Below are 19,040 nucleotides of genomic sequence, written 5' to 3' on the forward strand. Positions count from 1 at the left end.
ACATTAGGACAGGACAGAATTTCTGTCCTGAAGGACCAAAACGGACTGTGCAAGACTCAGCCATTAAGATTAGTAAGTTATTTAATTTTATATAAATACAAGAAAAAAGAAAAAAGCACCCAACTTGTAAAACAGCATAATTATTTCATGCCATCCAGAAATTCCCAGATGCTCTGTGGGAAATGATGCTGTTACATAAATGAGCTCAAAGCAGTTATTGAGACTTTCTATGAGACAGCTTCCACCCTCTATCAAGGAACTGCTTACCTTTTCAGTGGCATGTCAGAAAGCTTAGACTGGCAGTTCATAAACACTCTCAGGTTCATATTTATCAATTGGTTCAAAACCTAAAGTAATGACAAAAACATCCCTTAAAATGCTAATGAGGAGAGCTGACCAATGTTTTATAGAAAGGACCTCAGGGTGGATGTCCTCTGCTCATTCCCACTCCTTCCTCTTGTGATTTGCTTTACCACCCCTACCCCCCTTTTAAATTGGTGGTTTTAAGCACAGTTACCTGTTCCTCCTATTTCAGGCATTCTTTTTGGCATGCTGAGATCTTCCCCAAGAACAGAGTTACTGCAAATTAAGCTGTTGGAATAGTGAAATTAAAGCTCTCTGGGCAAGACCTGAGCATGATCTCGTTACTGTGTACTGCAGCCTAATTAGTATTTCCACTGATAAATGCATTGTGAAACTCAGACAAGCTATTAGAAAGCCAGTGGTCACCACACAGTCAAAGAGGAAGCAAACATTCCAAAGTGATAGAATTTGAAGTTCTCACAACCCTGCCTACGTACCAAAAGTAATGGAGCAAGTCTCTGAGCATCTCTGGTCACGGGATCAACAATAGCCACAACATCAAAGTATGTCTCCCCCTCTTTTGGTCTCAGTTTAACTGCACTAAACAGAAGAAAATACAATTTAAAAGTACCAAACATGTGGATAAACCCTGGAAATGCATTACAACCTACTGCTATCCATCTCATCCTGAAATTAAATTACTTCCTAAATGCTGTGCACCTTCAGAAACTAAATAGAGAAAAACAGGCATATACATGTATGTTTATAAAGATAGGTAGAGAGATAAAATTAATTTCTGGAATCTCCCTGAAAACTGTTGGGGACTTTCCTACTGCTATTTAGATTTTTTTTTTTTAATTAAATGCAACATAGAACAATGGAAAGTTAAAAGACAAGCACTGTTCAGCAATTCTATACCTGTATCGTTCTTCAAAAAACTGATACTCAATCCTTGCCTCTCCTTTTGGCTGAGCAGAAAGAAGAGCATCCACTTTCATTACCAAGTCACTTGCCCTGAAAAGAAGGAAAAGAAAAAGGCTTGGAGATATAAAAAAAAAAAAATGCCAGTATTTATCACTTTTCTGTCAGGCAGCAGCAAAAGAGAAGGCAAACAGAATCCAGATACCCAAACACTCCTACTATCTCTCTACACAGGCTCAGAAGAATTAAACATATTTAAGGGTTAATCCACCAGTAATTTAAACTGGTTGCAGCCTTATTACTGATTATACCAAAGGATTTAACTCTAACAAAAACAGAGCAGCTGTATTTTAGGGGTCAACCATGTTACAGGAACTGCATTCCTGATCTTCAACAACCACTCAGACCTGAAAGCCATTCAGATCAAACCCTTGTTTCACTGCTCTTCCCATTTTACACTGCAACTCTGAGCACTAGGAAACAATCCTGTAAGTTGAGAAACTTTTGAGAAGGGTCCTATCATAAAAGACAATTACTTTATTATTAAAAGTAATATTACTTTTAGCACTTTAAGAAAAGTAATAATACTTTTATTAGTTTAAGCACTTCTTTTTCAGTATTTCCATAATTTTTCAGTCTAGTATTTTAATAATATAGTCAAGCTTTAAGGTGTAAAACCTCTTGAAAGTTCAATGAAAATAGATTTGTACATCACACCTTTGCCAAGAAGCGAAACCCTAACATATATGTCTGTCAGCTTTTCCTGAATTGAGATTTATAGTGACAGCTGTTTAAATTGTTCCTACCAAACTCACAAGCCTGGTGAACTCCACTAAGTTCTACAGATTTTTCCAATGCAAAAGTTTTTTAAAAACCTTGGCATCATTCAAATAAACAAAAAGAAACCCCAAACCCACTGCTCTGGCAGAACCAGCCTTTGTTCAAACTATGCCCTCTTCCACCACCCCGACACCCAATGGATGCAGAAGTGCTTGGAACACAGTTAAAACCTGCTCTGCTGGGATCCAGAATCACACAACATTTCTGCAGAACAGACCTCACGTTTAACTTACTTGACCAGCCCTTAACAGTCAAGCAGCATCACAGAAAAATGTGATGGGAAGTCTGGCAGAAACTTCCCACAGGTACATGCTCCAACACAAACACACACCTACAGGGGACTCCTGTTCTTTTGAACCTCAACATGGCTTTCCTTGGAGTGGTTCATCTCTGCTTTGTGCAGTAACTGTCTAGAATTGTCACTTCCCTCTCCTTATCTGTCTCTTTTCCTAGTTCTTCTCTCTGAAGTTAAAAGCAGTTTACAGGATTCCCACAGTACTGATGGAGAAATGTATTACTAAAATAATTTTTATGTTGATAGGCCAAGCAGCACTTAAATGAATTGCAAATCAGATTCACAAAGTCATATTATCAAGAGTCCCAGCACTTCTCTCTGTAATCCTCCTTATGTTTACTTACAGATCTTCTTCAAATCCCAGCTGCTGAATCTGAGATTTGATTTTCTGTCCCGATGTCTTTAGTATGATATTTTCAAGGAGATGAAAATCATCCTGGTTGAACATTTCTCCATCCTCTAATGGGCCAATAATCTACCAAAAATAGCAGAATCAGTATTATAAGATAAAGGCTAAACTGAAACAAAATTCAAAGATGTATTAAATGAATGCTCCAGCCCAGTCTCAGTGGAAGCCAACTGTTTAGGCTGGTATTAATGTCAGTGGCAGCACTGACAAAAGGTAAATCCAGGTATTTAGAGCCAAGAGTCCCAGACTAAGGCACAAAATACACACTTAAAATTTTCACTATATCAGGCACTTAAAATTATACATGAAGTACCAGATCTGGAATGGGCAGCAGAATACCAGGCCAATTCTAGCAGTCAGCAAATCTCCCTCCCGTAGCCTTCAGAAGCCTAAAAGCTACCTAGACAAATCTTGTTATTCTGCTGATGAGAAAAATAGAACAGAACAAATCAACACCTGAGATTTTTAACCCATTGAAATATCCAGCAACAACTGGGAGCTGCATGGGCTTGTTCCTAACCAGAAACAGATGACAAAAGAAAACCCAATGCTGGGTTTCATTATTTGCAGTGAAATACTATAGTAACATCATTTACCTAATTTCAGATAAACTATAATAAAAACAGATGGTAGAAGAGACCAAGGCACCTTGATCAAGACAAAATACAGTAACATTTTGCTCAGTAAACTGAAGCAGCATAATCTTGCAAATTTATCATCCCCTTCTACCCCTGGACTCAATTCACTACCAGCATGAAAGCAACTTTTATTATTGAAAGACCTGAATTTGTATCAAATGCCAACAACTAACTGCACACAGTGAAAAGTAAAGGTCACACAGGTGTGAATAAATCAAACTGGAAGCGATCCTAAAGACTGCTGAAACCTAAAACAGGCTGACACTCCTGTGTCTGATCCCCACCCAGACTCTGCTGCTCAAATCTGCTTCTTTCTCACAAGTAGAAAGTCTCTTTTACTGATCATCTCACCCGTCCATTGCTGATCACAGCCCTCTGCCCCTTCTTCAGCTTTAGAACATCTCTGCAATAAATAGCATGGGACAGAACAAAATCCATCTTGGGAGATTCAAAGGCTTCTTTGAAAATATTGGTATCCATACCCTAAAAGAAAAGAGTACTTGACATTGAAATAGGAAGAAAACGAGACCTCTGCACATTTTTTAAAAGCAACCTTTTTGTTTCCATTCAAGAACTTTGTATCTTTGTAAAACTGATCTTTGTATCCTGCTAAAACTGACCCCTAGACCCCTTTTCTTTGTGGTCTTAAACATAGTTCTTACTTGTCATCACCAAACACTATCCCAACTGCTGCTGTGAAGGGCCACAACTACTTAGACCAGTTCCAATCTTCCTGTCAAAGGTTTTAAAATCTACTTTGAGAAATGCACCTGTATTTTTTCCCAGCTTTTAAAATAACATTATTCTCTTAACCACCCAAGAAACAGCTGACTCACTTAAATAGATCCCTGCACCCATGTTCCTTTTGCCTTTTCCAAGTTATGTAGCTTTGATGCGTATGAGGATTTACTTCATGTTTAGATGGATTGTTATATTTAGGTAAGCCCTTCAGAGATTTTAAAAAAACAAACTAGGCAACCTAACAGTGTTCCTTTTCTCTATTACTACACCTGCATATGAATATACTACACTAAAAAATTAATTTGAGGAACAAGCAAAGCACCCTCCCTGTGAAAACACCAGCAGACACACCTACCCCAACAGCAAATTCCAAGATGTCAGCTCCTGCCTCCAGTGCCTTCACAGTTTCTTCTTTTGCCATCTTGGTGATGAAGTTCTTGGCATTATTTGAGGTTTGTGTCTGCAAAGCTGCCCATATGGCTTTAGCTACAATGGTATTCTGGCTGTTGGGTTCTTCACTAGGATTATTAATCATGCTGATTCGAATGTTATTGCTGGATTTCTGTGTTTAACAAAACAGGTGATGGGAAAGTTTAACATTTCAGATATAATAAATATATAATAAACACTATAGCAAAAGCTTTGCATTTTTAAACCAGAATATCAGACTTCAAATTGGGTAAATAACAGCACAAGGTTAAAAGGATGAATTAACCAATTTAACATCAAGCATTTAACTTATATATAGGCTCCACTGTGACAGCAATCTTCCAGATAACCCTGTGCTACCTAAGAAATCCAGAACCATGGCCACCACTCAGTCTGGCAAAGCACAGCTGTAAGCTGTGCATTTTTATGTTTCAGTTATCCTCCCAGAACCAACAGGACAGAGCAGAGAGCAATGCTTATGTTTATCTCCAAACCAAAACACAGATATTCCAGTTAAACACCACAGGTTTATAAGAACATTTATTGTATTCTGTCCTAGCTTAAGATCAGCAATGTTCTAGTCCCTACAAAAAAGATGAGGCTAGAAATTAGAGACCCTGCAGGGAGAACGAGTCTCTCCAGGTGATACCACAGGAAGATGCTCTACCATGGGCTTTGTTAGCACTGCTAACCCATTCCAATGAACACATTACCTACCTGATGTTTAATGGCATCATACAACAACTGCCTCCCTGAAGGTTTATCAAAATCACCAACAATCCAAAAAGTAACTGGTCTAACAAAGGAATCATCTGCAATTATTAAAAAAAAAAAAAAAAAGAAGAAAGTGAAATTTGAGGGTGAAAGGAAAGAAATCTTCATGTTTTTCCTCATTTGGAGGTAAACTCTGACACACATGCAAGGACTTAAAAAAAGTAAAATTCCATAGAAAAGCAATGGGTGAATCTAAGCTATGAAGTCTGGCAAGACAAAATTAATAGCACTGGTATAATAGTCTTTATTAGGTCATTCAGAAAACCCATGTGGGACAACATGCATTGCTCTAAGCTAGATTCTTTTAGTATTTCTGTTTGTTTGCTACCTTTTCAAGTACAAATGTTCAAAGAAACAGATAAATAACTTGGAGATTCCAACTGGGGTTGGAATCCAGCAGACATATCACTTCTTTGTAATGAAGCTGTCAATTTACAAATTCAGTTTTGTATAAAGACAAAAATGTTGGAGCAAACATGCATTTCAACAGCTTCCTTCATTGCCTGCTGGTTCTAAAGCCAGTGTTATAAAGGCACCAGAAAATTCCAAGAATAATATAAAAAATGCTAAACATGAGTTACCATAGATCTCCTTGGAAGACATTCCTGGTCAAAGAGCGGAAAGGAAAAGGGAAAAGGAGAGACACATTAATAACTTGATGGTAATCCCAATCTGTATCTAGAAGCTGCAGCACTGTACCAGGCATAGCTGCACAACAGTTCAGATCCAACAGCAACAAGTTTGTGCTAATTTTATTGCAATAAGCTTTGGCTTTTTCTTCCCCTCAAACAGATGGATGCTTGATTTTCATGCTACATATTATCAGTTTCATACCACAGGGTGAGGACAGCATTCTGAAGACTGTTTACAAACACTGCTGTGCCATTGTGCTGTTATCTTCCCTCTTTAAAAAGCAGCATGGGAGTGTTGTATCAGTGCTGGTGCTGGGCCAGCACCACATAGAACTTCTCTATTACTTCAGAAAATAAATGTGCTACAGCATTACTGTAATCAGATAGCAGTTATTAAACATCTTAAGTGGCAGAAGAGGCACTGAGCAAAAAAAGTCAAGGCATGGAATTGCAAATTAATGCACTTTCCAACGAGCATGCCAAGGTGTGGACTTGATGTTCTACAGAAGAAACTTGTTCAAACCCAAGTGATTGAACATGAACGAAGAGCAGGAATGACACAGGAAGAGCAATGGGAACATTTCAGGTAGTGCACATGGATGGCAGTGACTGGAGACAGGACCATGGAAATTTGGGACAGTCTAGTAAAGACAGGAGACAGGAACAGGAGGATTTGGGTCAAATGACAGCAGCTTGTTTCTGGAATCTAACCAAAATGGATAAAGGAAACACCTGATGATGTCTGCTTAGACCTGGTTAGGCTCTGTATTATATCTATGCATGCATTTCCTACACTTGAGAGGTACAGGCAAGTTTGAACACTTTTCTGAGGAACTGTGACAATATTGCCATTGGAAAAGCAGTGCTTGCACTGGAGCAACAAAAATAGCACTGACCACGCTGGGTGATATCTTATGTAATGGGCAGTTGGAATTTTCTTCTGAATCCATGCAACTTTTAGCAATTTTGAATTATGAGACAGAGAATTGAAACCTCTTTTATATCTTTCTAGTCATTGCTTACACTGCTGCATTTCTGGGGTTCATTTGCAGAACACCAAGAGCAGTTTGGGTGAGACTTCATTATTCAGCAAGAAGCTGGACTGGGTTTAAAAGGGGAACATTCTTGTTCCATGCAGATGTCATGTCTTATTAAAAAAAATAAATCTTTAACAGACTATGTTGTTACCCACAGGCCTGGCAAGACTCAGTGTGTGTGTGAAGATCTGCACATATGCTTGGAAACACAAATAAAAGCAGATTTGGATTCAGAATCCACCACAGATGTTACCTTTCTTTGTTAAGTAGGTCATGCTGTTTGCAACAGCAGCTGTCTTATCTTTAGAATCCAATGTGGTAAATCGAGCAAAGTCATCCACAAAATGGTTATCTGAGGAAGAGAACAAGTATGAAAGGCCAAAGCAACTATTCCATGTAAACTGAAAATAAAATAATTACTATTACTAGAACATTAAGAACATGTCCCATTTTGCTCCTTGTGATACTGCTTGTGCCTCATTTTCACTGTTAATATATAAGCTGAGAAATGAATTTTGCTGTCTCACAACTTACATTAATAACTACATTGCATATCTGATAGGCAGAAGTCAGTTGAAAGAATTGCCCAAGCCTTGATTAGTCGACACCAGTGTATGTAAATAATATACATTGAAAAATCCACTCTGTAACTATTTTTCAAGCAACTCAAAAAAGGCAGGAGTAATGTCATTGTATTGGATGTTCAGTTAGCAAGGGAACATTTTGCTAAATCTGAATTAATTCCAGAGATGACTGCCAACCCTGCTCAAATGAAGGTCAGAAGTAAGAAACAAACTGCTGCTTTATGCATTATATAATTTCTCAGCTTCATGAGTCATACTCCCCCCTAAGGTCTGTATAAAAACAGAACAAATTCCTATTTTGAAAATCAGTAGACATTTAATGTTGTACACAAACATCTGTCGGCACCAGACCTGGGTCATCACTTCAGGTGGCTGTTAATGCTTTGCCACCTGAGCTTTCCACTGGAACAGCAAGTCTTGCACTCAGATATTTCAGGTTTAACACAATTAAAAGCATCCCTTACTCATTCCTGTCAGATCTAGGTACTCTCTGTCAGACCTTAGGATTCTTGAGTTAATTCTTGGAACAACATTAGGCTGGTTCATGATATACTCAACCACATCTTGGTCATTAGATAGTTCACCCTGAAGGAAAGAGGAAAGAAGCATTATTTCTTATTTGACATATAAAATTGCCTTACATAACCTTAAAAAAAAAAAAAAGGCAAAAAGCAATTATGAAAGCTAAGTTGTCTTGTATAATACATAGCCAGGGACTTGTGAATCAGCTTTTCCAAATCTAGTTTCTCTCAATCCACAGAGGAGCTCAGCACCCACCAGGTACACGGCTCGCTGGAAGATGCTCGTGGTTTCCAGGATTTTGTGCATTGTCACAGTTTCCAGGTCATCAGGATCCAGCTGATCTTTTTGGAAAGGCATCCCATTGAACAGGACAACAGGGAGAGGGCCTACACCAGTTTGCTCATAGTAAGCTCTTGCTGCCTAAAGACAGGAACAGAAGCAGTTTTATCACATCAGGTTCCTAACAAGCTGTGCAATATCCACAAGTCTAAATAAACACACCATGAGATCCTTACCACTTCTGTTACACACAGACAACGTATCTTTGAAACTTTCAAAGTTTCAAAGCAAACAAAGTTACTTCACAATACAAAAGTGCATAATACTCCTTTAAGTTCAGTTTGTAAATTAATTTCAATGAGCACTTCCTGGTAGTGGCAAAAGATGCACAACTGGCAACATCACTCTGCCTGTGGAAGGAAATGTGCAAGCCGTGATAGCTGTAATTTAAGACAGGGTAGGGAATTTTTTTTTTTTTTCCAAAGATTTTGTTTCTTAAACCTGTAGGAAAACAGTTACTTGTGAGTCAGGCAGTTACTCTGTCAAGACAAATTTTCCTGTTTCATGTAACCACTGAAAAGTGCACCAGCATTGATAGATACCCTGTCAGAAGTTAGTTAACTAGATTCTGCTGGTTAGAGGTTCTGGTTGAGGCCTCTCCTCTCATACAAAAAAGGCCTGTCTTATTTTTATGGATTTTCATTTCTTTAAAATGTTTTTCTCTTCACTATCCTGCATTGGAAGACTCATATGCATACAAGCCTATTTTCTGCAACCCTGACTGCATTCCTTACATTTACAGATGTAGACAGCATCATGTGTGTTAAGAGCTATTGGTGACAGTATTTTCATTTGTTTTAGAACAACAAAAAATAAGAAACATCCCCCTCAAATAAAATCTGCTTCATCTCACATGTAAGTGATTCAATAGTGATTATTCCCTCCTAATTTTCTCCATAGAGAGAAGTATCAGACCTAAAAATCACTTCAATAATTATTTGCAGAAATTTATTGGATGTCTTGCTATAGAAAAGGCATTTTGAATTCATAATCATGGCTTTATCTCACTCAATATTCAAACACTGATTCAGAAGCCCCACACTGATCCCTCCCAAAGTTAAGCCTCTTGGTGTTTTCATGAACCATTCCATCACCTTGATTTTTTTGCAAACGCTTTTAAACTCTACTGAAGTCTGCATTTTTAAAAATATATATTCCATGATATGTATTATGTATATTATATAAAGCTTGTGTTGAACATAAATAGTAAAGTATTACTAGAAATCTCCCAAGGTGGTAACAAAATAGTTCCCTGGTTAGTAAGAGAACTGGATCAAGAAATTGTATGCAATTATATTTTCAGAACTGTTGCAGCAAAAGAAGCGTGGAAAAAAAGCTCTATTTCATGAATTCTTACCTTTCTGTTTTGATCATAGGCAGAATCAATTCCCAGCACGCTGTTGATTTCCACATAAGGATATTGTTTCTCAAGAACACTAACAACATGTTCCACTTTCAGCTGGTCTCCTGTTTTCACTTTGTTATATATCTGAAAGAGGAATACAAGTTTACAGCTACAACTGTAAAGCCTCTGTCCTTATCAAAGATAAACTGACCTGTCACCTGTATTACAGTAGTTATAATAATGCATTAACAGCCAGACTGCAAAACTTACATTCATATTTTTCATTTGCAACAGCTCCTAAGCATTTGTAGCCATTATAAGTATCTTGTTATACCTTGTAGTCATTCCAGTGACACTGGAAGAAGGTAGATAAATATTTCTTTAAATAATAACTTGCATCTTTAATTAGAAAAGGTATTTGAGGAGGGAAAAGAGTTCTCTGGGGAAAAAAGCCTCAAATAAAGCATATTCAAGGAGCTACCTTCCCTTCAGAACTTGGCATATGCTTATGAACAACACAACTTCAAAGCTAAAGCAGGTAACTCTTTCCCTCTTGAAGGCACAAGATTTTACTTCAAACTACAAATACACACCCAAAATAAAAAGAATAAAAGTAACTGTCTAAGTAACCAGCAATTTAATATCACAGTATGTTCCAACTTGCCAATTTGTACAAGTATCAAACCATAGCGAAATTCATTTACCAGCACCTGTATTGTCCATTGATGTGGCAAAGGTACACAGGTGGAACAGTTCAAACCAAATTATAACATTGAAGGGATGGGGCAGTTCAGAACTCAGAGACAGAATGAGCAAAGAGACAGGATCAGAAAATCGTGCAGAAGTGTTACACGTCACAATAAATCCTATGCCACAATGAGATTTAAGTCTCGCTTGTTAAAGTTAGGTCAGAAGCACATTACAAAGACATATGTATTCTGTGGCACCAGTATTTGGAGATACCCTGCATACCACCTCAGCCAAAGAACAATTCCTTCCATTATCTACATATTAGCCCATTAAGATAATCTTATGTACATGGAAAATATTAAAATATTAATTTCCCTTTTAAATTAATACTTACAGACATGACGGTCTGAAAAGCATAATTATTGTCCATTTCTTGAGCCACATAATTGTATGTCCTAAGGAGAGCAACACCAGCATCCTGAAGTCCATCAACATCTTCTGAGTCATTAACCACAAAGACTAGTCCTATCCTGCAATCACACAAATCCCCAGGTCATCATTTCCATAAAGAATCAACTCTTCACACAACTACTGGCTGTGATCATGATCTCAAACACAGGCTTTTTCTAGAATAGCCTGGGAAGATGTTGAGCAGAGCAGCCAGGAATCAAACTAAGGATATATAATGAGTCCATCAGAATCTTGCTTTTCACCTCTCACCCATCCAAAATTTTAAATTTCTTTGGGACTGTTAAAAATCAGAACTCTGTTTTGCTAGTAGAGAAAGTTATATTCAAAAAAGATACACATACCTCGAACACAAGGAATGTAACATTTCTGCAGTGTTGTAGCAATGAGAATTTTACAACTGCAGAAGTCACATGAATAAAACCGGTGTAAAAAAACCCCAAACATTAAAACACAACAATTACCTCAGTGGGATGTGGTTACTGAAGAACATTTCTGCCACATTCAGTAATTCTGCTGTGGTCTCATGAGTAGGATCTACTATCAGCACCTGTTTGTATACAAACAGCAATTGAAAAGTTTTCATGCCCTGGAGAGCCCATGCTGCCAAGATATTCTCTTCTGTCCCAACCTGACAGAACCAGACTGTATGTAGGGCCCTTCATTCATGCAACTGTTGTCTTAGAATTTAAAAATTACAATTTAAAAATTTCTGTGCTTAAAGTATTAAACGCCAGAGAAAAAGGCTCCCACAGCTTCAGATGGTTCAAGTCCCTATTTTACCCCAATCAGAGTTCTTGTTTTGCATAGGGCCACTTTGACAAGAGTTACAGTGCACAAATTGCAAACTCTTCATCAGATCTAAGTCATTTACCTACAGACTCAAAGGACACCCAGGACTAAGTTGAGGGCTGTTGATCATTTGTTCAAGTCTTGGTGCATAAATACTTTCTAACTGAAACAACTGAAGTTGGTCTTAACTCTGCTAAGAAGACAATAGCTGACAGATTTCATTAACCAACTTCAGGTATTATCACAAAGTTGAAACACACCAAATTGTTATTTTTTAGATGATAATTTTGTTCATTGACAAAACAACTCCTGGCATTTAATAGATGCCACAGAATCATGCTCAGTAATCTCTGAATCTCAGCCATAATTTACTAATACAAGGAGAACAAAATCTTGTAGAAAAGCATCCTCTCAAGCTATTTAAGTGACAGGGAATCCAGTGTATATGTGAGATAAGCTGCAAAAGTTGATGTTCCTGCTCTTGACAAAACAAAATGCACATTTCATCCAGTCAGATTACTACTTACAAAATTATGGAAGTTTTTTCTGATTTGCCTGATCACACCAGGAAATGTGGGACGCAGCAGCTCCTGCACACTGGAAGGCCAGGAATTGTACCGACTATCAACTTCCAGATTGTTGATCCACTAAGGAACAGTAAAGGCATTTAAATGATTCACAATCCTCCTGCTCTGGTCCAAGACTAAAATATTTTCAAATCAGACATTATATTGAAGAAATAAAGCTTTTAAAAAGTGCTAATTATAACCTTATTATCCTTTATACTTCACTGCAGTTTCAGAGCTGATTGAGAGAAAAGGACAAAAGCTCCCCTGACAGCTTAAGAATGCACTGCCCAACAGCAAATCAAGTATTTCTATCAAAAACCACACTCACTGAAATGGCAGGGCTTCTGATGTCCACAGCATAGTCAGAATCTGATGGCTGGATGTTCAACTTCAGGACATTGTGTAAAGAAATTCCCTCAATTCCCAAGCTGTGCAGGCCTTCCATAACACGGGCTTCGTTGCGGAGCACATCAATCAAGCTGCAAGGAAAAAACAAAATGGGCTTGAATTTTAACCCCACAGCAAATTACTTACTCTTACCCTAAGAATAAGTAATGAAAAAAAAAGGTATAAGCAAGTGTGTCATGTCCAGGCATTAGTTCTTATTTATCATCTATTTTTACCATCCTAAGAAACTTGACATTACTTAAATCTATTCAATTAATATTGTGTAACTAGAAAAAGCAACATTGAATCAGGACAACTAATCCATTTTACATATATATATATGTATACATAGATACGTATGTATGTATGTATTATTGAAACATATCTTGACAAAGATCTAGGGTGATTTCCAGATGAAAAATTTACAGTGGTTTATCCTTTGAGAATCAGTCTGCTGTCTTCAGAATAAATCTGTATGCTGACAGGCTGAGAAAACAAAATCTTGCTAGTCACACAAGTGAAAAGAACAGCACAAAGGTGACTTCTCATTCCAATCTTCAAGGATATTCCACTTTTCACATTAAATTTTTTTATTGGAAATGCATTTTGAATAAGACAAGGAACCATGATTTTCTTATACAGTACTTAATTAAACCTACTCTAGATTATGAAGAAGGTTCAAAACTGTCTAAATCATTTTATCATTCATGCACAAGCAAGATTCAAGTTTCTAAGCAGATGCAATTATTGTGAAAAATAAAACATTCTTACCTAAATATATCTTGAGTGTCTAAATCAATAAGCAGTCCATTGATGAATAGGGCAGAATCTCCTGGCTGCAATCCTAACGTTCCCTTGAAATACTGAAAAGAAGTAGGAAGCCATTAGAAAAGTTCTGTGCACAGAAAATATTATTGAAGAGTTTAATGTTGTTTTCTCCAATAGGTCTTGTCTTGCAGTACCAGTTATAAACTCCTATTTAGAGGCATGATGAACACTGAAGGAGAAACGTTGTGTTTGGGTATTTTACAACACTACCATCATGAAGACTGTGAGCAAAGCAAACAGGAATATCAGAAGTACCACATGAAGTACCAAAAACAGGAAAGCAGCTTCTGATCAGAAAAAATTTACAGTTTTTATTAAACAAATAAGGCTCCTAAAGAAAAGCTGAGTATTAAATTGTATCTTTCTGTTGTCAATTACATAGTAAACTCTAATGTAACAGTAGCAGTAAACTTAACTATCAAATAATACCCCCACAGAGTGAGTGGTGCAAAGAATAGCTCTGAAGGGCACAGTTAGATATAGCCTGGTCTGGATGTAGCAGCCCAGGTATCTTCTGAATAAAAATGAATCCACAAAATCATGGGTTTACTTGTGGACCAGAGTCTGATCTAACACACAACAGAAAGGCCACCAGGTAGCTTTGGCTTGGACTTACATCTATATTCATCCCTTCCAGAACCACATGGGACAAGCGTGTCTAACCTCATCCCTTCTCTGACTTCATCACTACTGAACAACAAGGCATTTCTCTCCCAGAACAGGAACCCCAGGGGACTTGTGAGTAGCTCTGCATTTACTACTAGACTCCCCATATCATTAATTAGATTTCTAAATAGTATGTGTGTACTTAACATACATTGTCTTTCTTCTAATAATACCAAATAAGACTGAAATGTGTGAAGAGGGCAATGTAGCTCAAACAGCAAACATTTCTGTTTGCCTTTTTTCCTTACTATCTTAAACTTTTGTTTTTCACTCTACCCACACTACCTGGCATATTTTATTTGCACAAAGTTCTGTACAAAAGCCTGTACAAAATTCCCAGGTGGCTGTTGGCTTTTTTCAGTGCTTTGCTAATGCCAAGGACACAGCTGAGCTGTCTGGAAAACTTCTGCAAATACAGAATCTACTCAGTGACCTCCAGAGGCCCCTCATGAGCTGGGGAATTTTATGATTCTGTTTCAAAGCACATCTAGACTTAGCTAGTAAATTTTATCCCTTCACTAAGCACCAACATTGAAACCATTTCCTCCACATAGAATGAATAATTCGAAAGCCACAGCAGGTTTTGAATTTATTCTGTGACTCCCTAGTGATCACTGATGTATGCAGGTATCTAAACATCATCTCAAATTGGATAACGAGAACTAATTTTCTTCTGCATCATTAAAACTGTAGGAAGATGTTTAATAGAGCTGCTTGTCAAGCAATAAATTTCTAACCAGAACAGTATTTTCCTATTTGAGCAAAGAAGTTTAATTATGCTCCTCATCCATGTTTGAAAATCCACCACTTTTTCACTTCCCAGATGCATACGACAAAGCTGTGTGTGAAAATGCTGGGTCATTATCTTGTGCAACATGTAAACCTAAGTGCAAAGGCACTGTGTTACTTTTTGGGCACATTACCTTTTGGTTCTCTTCAATTTCTGCTCTGAGTTCCGAAGAAACAACTGTTTTTGTTATGGCTCTACAAAAATAAAAACATTGTGCTATGAATCCTCTTTCTGTTTATCTACTGGATAGATATCTACTTACCTAACTTTTGTACCTTACATATTAAGATAATTAACCTTCTAGTATAAAGAGGTGCAGCAAGAAGCAGTTACACTTGGTGACATCATAAATAGTAGGATGCAGCATTTTTCTTACTGTATAATCCAGCAGCACAAAAATGTTAACCACATGCCAACTGTGTCTAATTTCACATTAACCATAATAAAAGTGTGCAGCTGCCAAAAATGTAAAGATGGAGGCATACAACAGAAAATAGGGCATTTCATGCTCATGGTGGGTTCCCATTCCTTTCCTTATTTTGGATCCAGTGATTGCATCATCAGAGTGGGCGAGTACAGCCCACAGATCAGCCTGAAAATACAGCAAGATGCAATGCCTGCCTTAAGAAGCTCTAAATATCAACTTAACATCAGGTAATGAGATATAAGACCAGAAATTAGTCTCATTTTACACTCATCTCAGGTGTATCTCCCACCTAATTAAAAAGGAGGAGGTTCTGTAATATCATCTTCACAATCCAGGCAGGGGAATTTATCACAAGAAATACATCTCTAGACTGGCTGGCCATGCCAGGTCATTCTGTTTTTTGAAACTGATTTGAATCTGTTAAAGACATTCACTGAGAAGTGCAAAAACCAGTGGAATTGCACATCAGCCTCTGACATGAGACTGACTGGGCTGTTTGGAAAAGTGGATCCCAGAAGACTGGGACCCTGTGAAGAGATAAATGTTAAGATCATTAAACAGAAAACCCAGGCAACAAATTCTTGATGGCTTCATGCAATAAGTTTAGATGCATTTCACAATAAAATAGCATGGGCAGTTCTGGCAAATTTTCTACCAGTCCACATCAGCTGCCATCCAAGAAAAACACAATAAAATCCTCTTTGTAACGGTAGACTGAAGAACTTCCCAGCATAAACATTCCCCAGTGTTTGCTTCCAGCTAAATGAAAGTCAGAATTAACCCAACCAATGCTGTTTGTCTCAGGTCCTGCTCAGGAAAAAGAGAGTAATAAAACTTTCTAGGGGTAAAATTAAAGTTACCTGGCCTTTGTAGGAAAGTTCTGACTAAGATCTTTCATGACCATCAGGGCATCCACAGGGGGAGCAGTCAAAATGCGAGCAGCAGTTTGAAAACTCAGATCTTAGAAGTGAAAAAACAGAGGTCAACAACTCAGAACTGAAAGCAAGGCAATGCAGAGACATCTTAACTTTATCTTTCAACTTTTTTTTGCAGGTTACCTAAGAAAATTCACTTTCTATCTGCACCTATAGTTACTTCTAAGTTGCCTTGAAGTAAATAACCCTCTCCAAGTGAACCAGTGTATGCTGCCTACAGTTGTTTCAGTGAGTCCAGACCAGCACTCCTTTTTTTTGGCTGAGGTGGGAGGATCTGCCCTTCCATTGGGCATAGGTAGATTCCCCATGGCTACAACATACATTCAGCTCTTTGAATTAGTCTTTTTGAGAGGATAAAAAGCCTTTTCACAGGCTTTTAGAGATGTTTTAAGGGAATGAGGCCAGGACAGCACATAATTGATTTTGAAATACAGTTTTCCTCTAATCTTGAGAAATCTCAAGATTTCACTACAGAAGTGTGATCATGGAAAGGAACTTTGCATTCCTTCCTTTTCTGCATTCAGCAGACCATACAAGCAGTCAGTTTAAGAGCAAGTAGCTTACTGTACTTCACAACACAGAAAATAATCCTCATGTCAGAAGTCCCGTGAAACAATGCCAAAGCTATTTCAACAGGAAAAGGTACTTTAAAACCAAGTATTTTCCAAGTGAGACTGAATGCAAGAATTTACAGTCAAACCCTCTCAGCTGTACACAGCCACTAACAACTTCAATAGTGCAGAACAGCAGAAAACGTATTTACATTGAGTTTTTGTAAACCATAACTAAAAGTCTTTATCCAGATTACCTTGGAGCTGCCATACTTTCAAAGGTGCCATTTCATTGGTACTTTCCACAAGGTGTTTTCTGAGCTCTTTCAGCTCTTCTGATAAGTCAGGATACAGCTGTCTAAAAGGATACAAGGGTGAAACAACTTCTGTGCTTTCCTATAAGAAAGTCTGCTGCTAATTTAAAGAAACTACCATATTAAAGAGTACACTGCTAACACATACAGGAAACTCAGACATGCAAAAATTAATAAGAAAACAAAAGATCAGCATTCTGCAAAAGGTTTTTTGATATGACAAAATCCAAAGGAGTTTTACCTTAGTTTTCCAAACAGAAATCCTTGCACTTCATCAATAGGGTCATTTTCATCTATGACTGTAGCATTCACATCTGTGCCTATAAAAACACAGAGAACACCACTAGCACGAAGCAATTCACAAAGAAAAAAGCAGGAAAATCTGGGGTTTGTGTGTGTATGTGCACACATGTAAAAAAAAAGAAAACACACAGATTACACTATTAAAATAGTTTTGGCATATGCAAGGGAGCTTGCAGAACAGAGATGAGTGCTCCATAAAAGCAGCAGAAGCAAAAAAAAAAAAAAAAGTGCAGAATTCTGTCTTTCAAAAAAAAAAAAAAAAGCACATCAGGAACAGGGAAAACAACGTTGTGCTCTGAAGATGGATAAGGCAAATTACAGTAGAGGAATTTGCTTTACACCTGCCAAGTAGCTGGTAAAAAATTAGTTGCACTAGTACTGCCATTACTACGATCTCCTCCAGGGCCATAACTCCAGGATTTCAAAACCATGGAAGTGCCATGGCAAAGATCTGCTCCCAAAAGGGATTTCAGAGCTAAGGAAAGAGAAATATCTGCAATTCAGACATTCCTAGCAAAATGAGTATAAGAAAATAAAAATTCACCTTTCACCTGGGTATCATCCTTGGCCTTATATTCTGTGCTTTTTATAGCCAGTTCTACACCATAGCCAGAGAGGTAGACCTTTTCCTTGCTGGGATTCTGTAAGTAAAGCCAACAATGTGATATTGTCATCTTTGATCCAAAAAAGAAAAACTACCACTTCCCAAACCTAAGAAATTCCAGTATTTCAGACATAATGGTAGAGAGAAACTAACACTGTGAGTGACTCTGCAGTATCACACTCTAATAGTTTTATTTCCTCCTGTTTTTCAACACACTTCTTGAAGTTCACCAAGCAAGAATTATCTCTATGAACCAAAAAAACGTCAAAATTCACAAAGTAAAGAGGAACACAAAACAAAGTTTTCATAATTCAGTGTGGGAGCAAAGCAGACGGAGATTGAGTCCTATCATCAAATCAGATAAAGGGTGCAAAGAACTTCAGCTGTGAAGTTCAAAAATTAAACATTCATTGAAGAGTTACCACAAAGAATGACAAGGAATAAAATAATGACAAAAGACAGGTGCATAATTAGTTCTGCCTTTAATGAGAGAAACATGACCACTTCCTAAAAGTATTTTGAAGCATATAGAAGTCACATAACAGTACTAAGATCTAAAGTCTAATACACTGAATTTTGAATATAAGTACTCCCTCCAAGACTGATAAACAACTATTTCCTTTTATAAAAGGAAAGTAGTGTATGCAATGTATGACTTTCTTTTATTAAAGGTACAAGTAATATTAGAAGTTAACCAGCTGATTCAAGTAACAAATCAAAGAACTCCAGTTTTCCATACCTTTTGAAATGTAGTTTTAAATACTAATCCAGTGGCTATGCACAATTTATTGGAGGAAGATGGAAACCAGGATAAACTGCACTAGAAATGGTAAGTGGTTCTGTAAAAAATTACTACAGAAACAATGTCTTTCTTTTGAAATTGGTACCTAAATGTTACTCCTTGCTT

The 19,040-nt window shown here is 37.4% G+C and overlaps 1 protein-coding gene across 3 annotated transcripts in view; it reads right to left on the reverse strand.

Annotated features, from left to right (window-relative positions):
- The window catches only part of UGGT1 (UDP-glucose glycoprotein glucosyltransferase 1), a 41,002-nt gene that overhangs the window by 16,597 nt on the left and 5,365 nt on the right, over positions 1-19,040 (reverse strand). For 2 of the 3 annotated variants that reach the window (XR_014957272.1, XM_021538030.3), the window contains exons 6-27: positions 18,074-18,170; positions 17,468-17,546; positions 17,170-17,270; positions 16,287-16,386; positions 15,133-15,193; positions 13,487-13,578; positions 12,657-12,807; positions 12,287-12,406; positions 11,432-11,517; positions 10,894-11,029; positions 9,822-9,953; positions 8,381-8,545; positions 8,068-8,188; positions 7,273-7,371; positions 5,932-5,955; positions 5,294-5,388; positions 4,503-4,709; positions 3,758-3,889; positions 2,704-2,834; positions 1,222-1,317; positions 801-903; positions 268-347 (exon numbers count right to left, since the gene is read on the reverse strand). Coding sequence is in view for 2 of the 3 variants with exons in the window: in XM_021538030.3 (XP_021393705.1) it covers positions 268-347; positions 801-903; positions 1,222-1,317; positions 2,704-2,834; positions 3,758-3,889; positions 4,503-4,709; positions 5,294-5,388; positions 5,932-5,955; positions 7,273-7,371; positions 8,068-8,188; positions 8,381-8,545; positions 9,822-9,953; positions 10,894-11,029; positions 11,432-11,517; positions 12,287-12,406; positions 12,657-12,807; positions 13,487-13,578; positions 15,133-15,193; positions 16,287-16,386; positions 17,170-17,270; positions 17,468-17,546; positions 18,074-18,170 (2,408 nt within the window). In the remaining variant the exon portion in view is untranslated. The remainder of the gene's footprint in view (positions 1-267; positions 348-800; positions 904-1,221; positions 1,318-2,703; positions 2,835-3,757; positions 3,890-4,502; positions 4,710-5,293; positions 5,389-5,931; positions 5,956-7,272; positions 7,372-8,067; positions 8,189-8,380; positions 8,546-9,821; positions 9,954-10,893; positions 11,030-11,431; positions 11,518-12,286; positions 12,407-12,656; positions 12,808-13,486; positions 13,579-15,132; positions 15,194-16,286; positions 16,387-17,169; positions 17,271-17,467; positions 17,547-18,073; positions 18,171-19,040) is intronic. The other variant, XM_021538031.3, reaches the window with a different exon arrangement.

The sequence above is a fragment of the Lonchura striata genome, chromosome 9 (assembly GCF_050655825.1).
Source record: "Lonchura striata isolate lonStrDom1 chromosome 9, ASM5065582v1, whole genome shotgun sequence".
NCBI classification, from domain to species: Eukaryota; Metazoa; Chordata; class Aves; order Passeriformes; family Estrildidae; genus Lonchura; species Lonchura striata.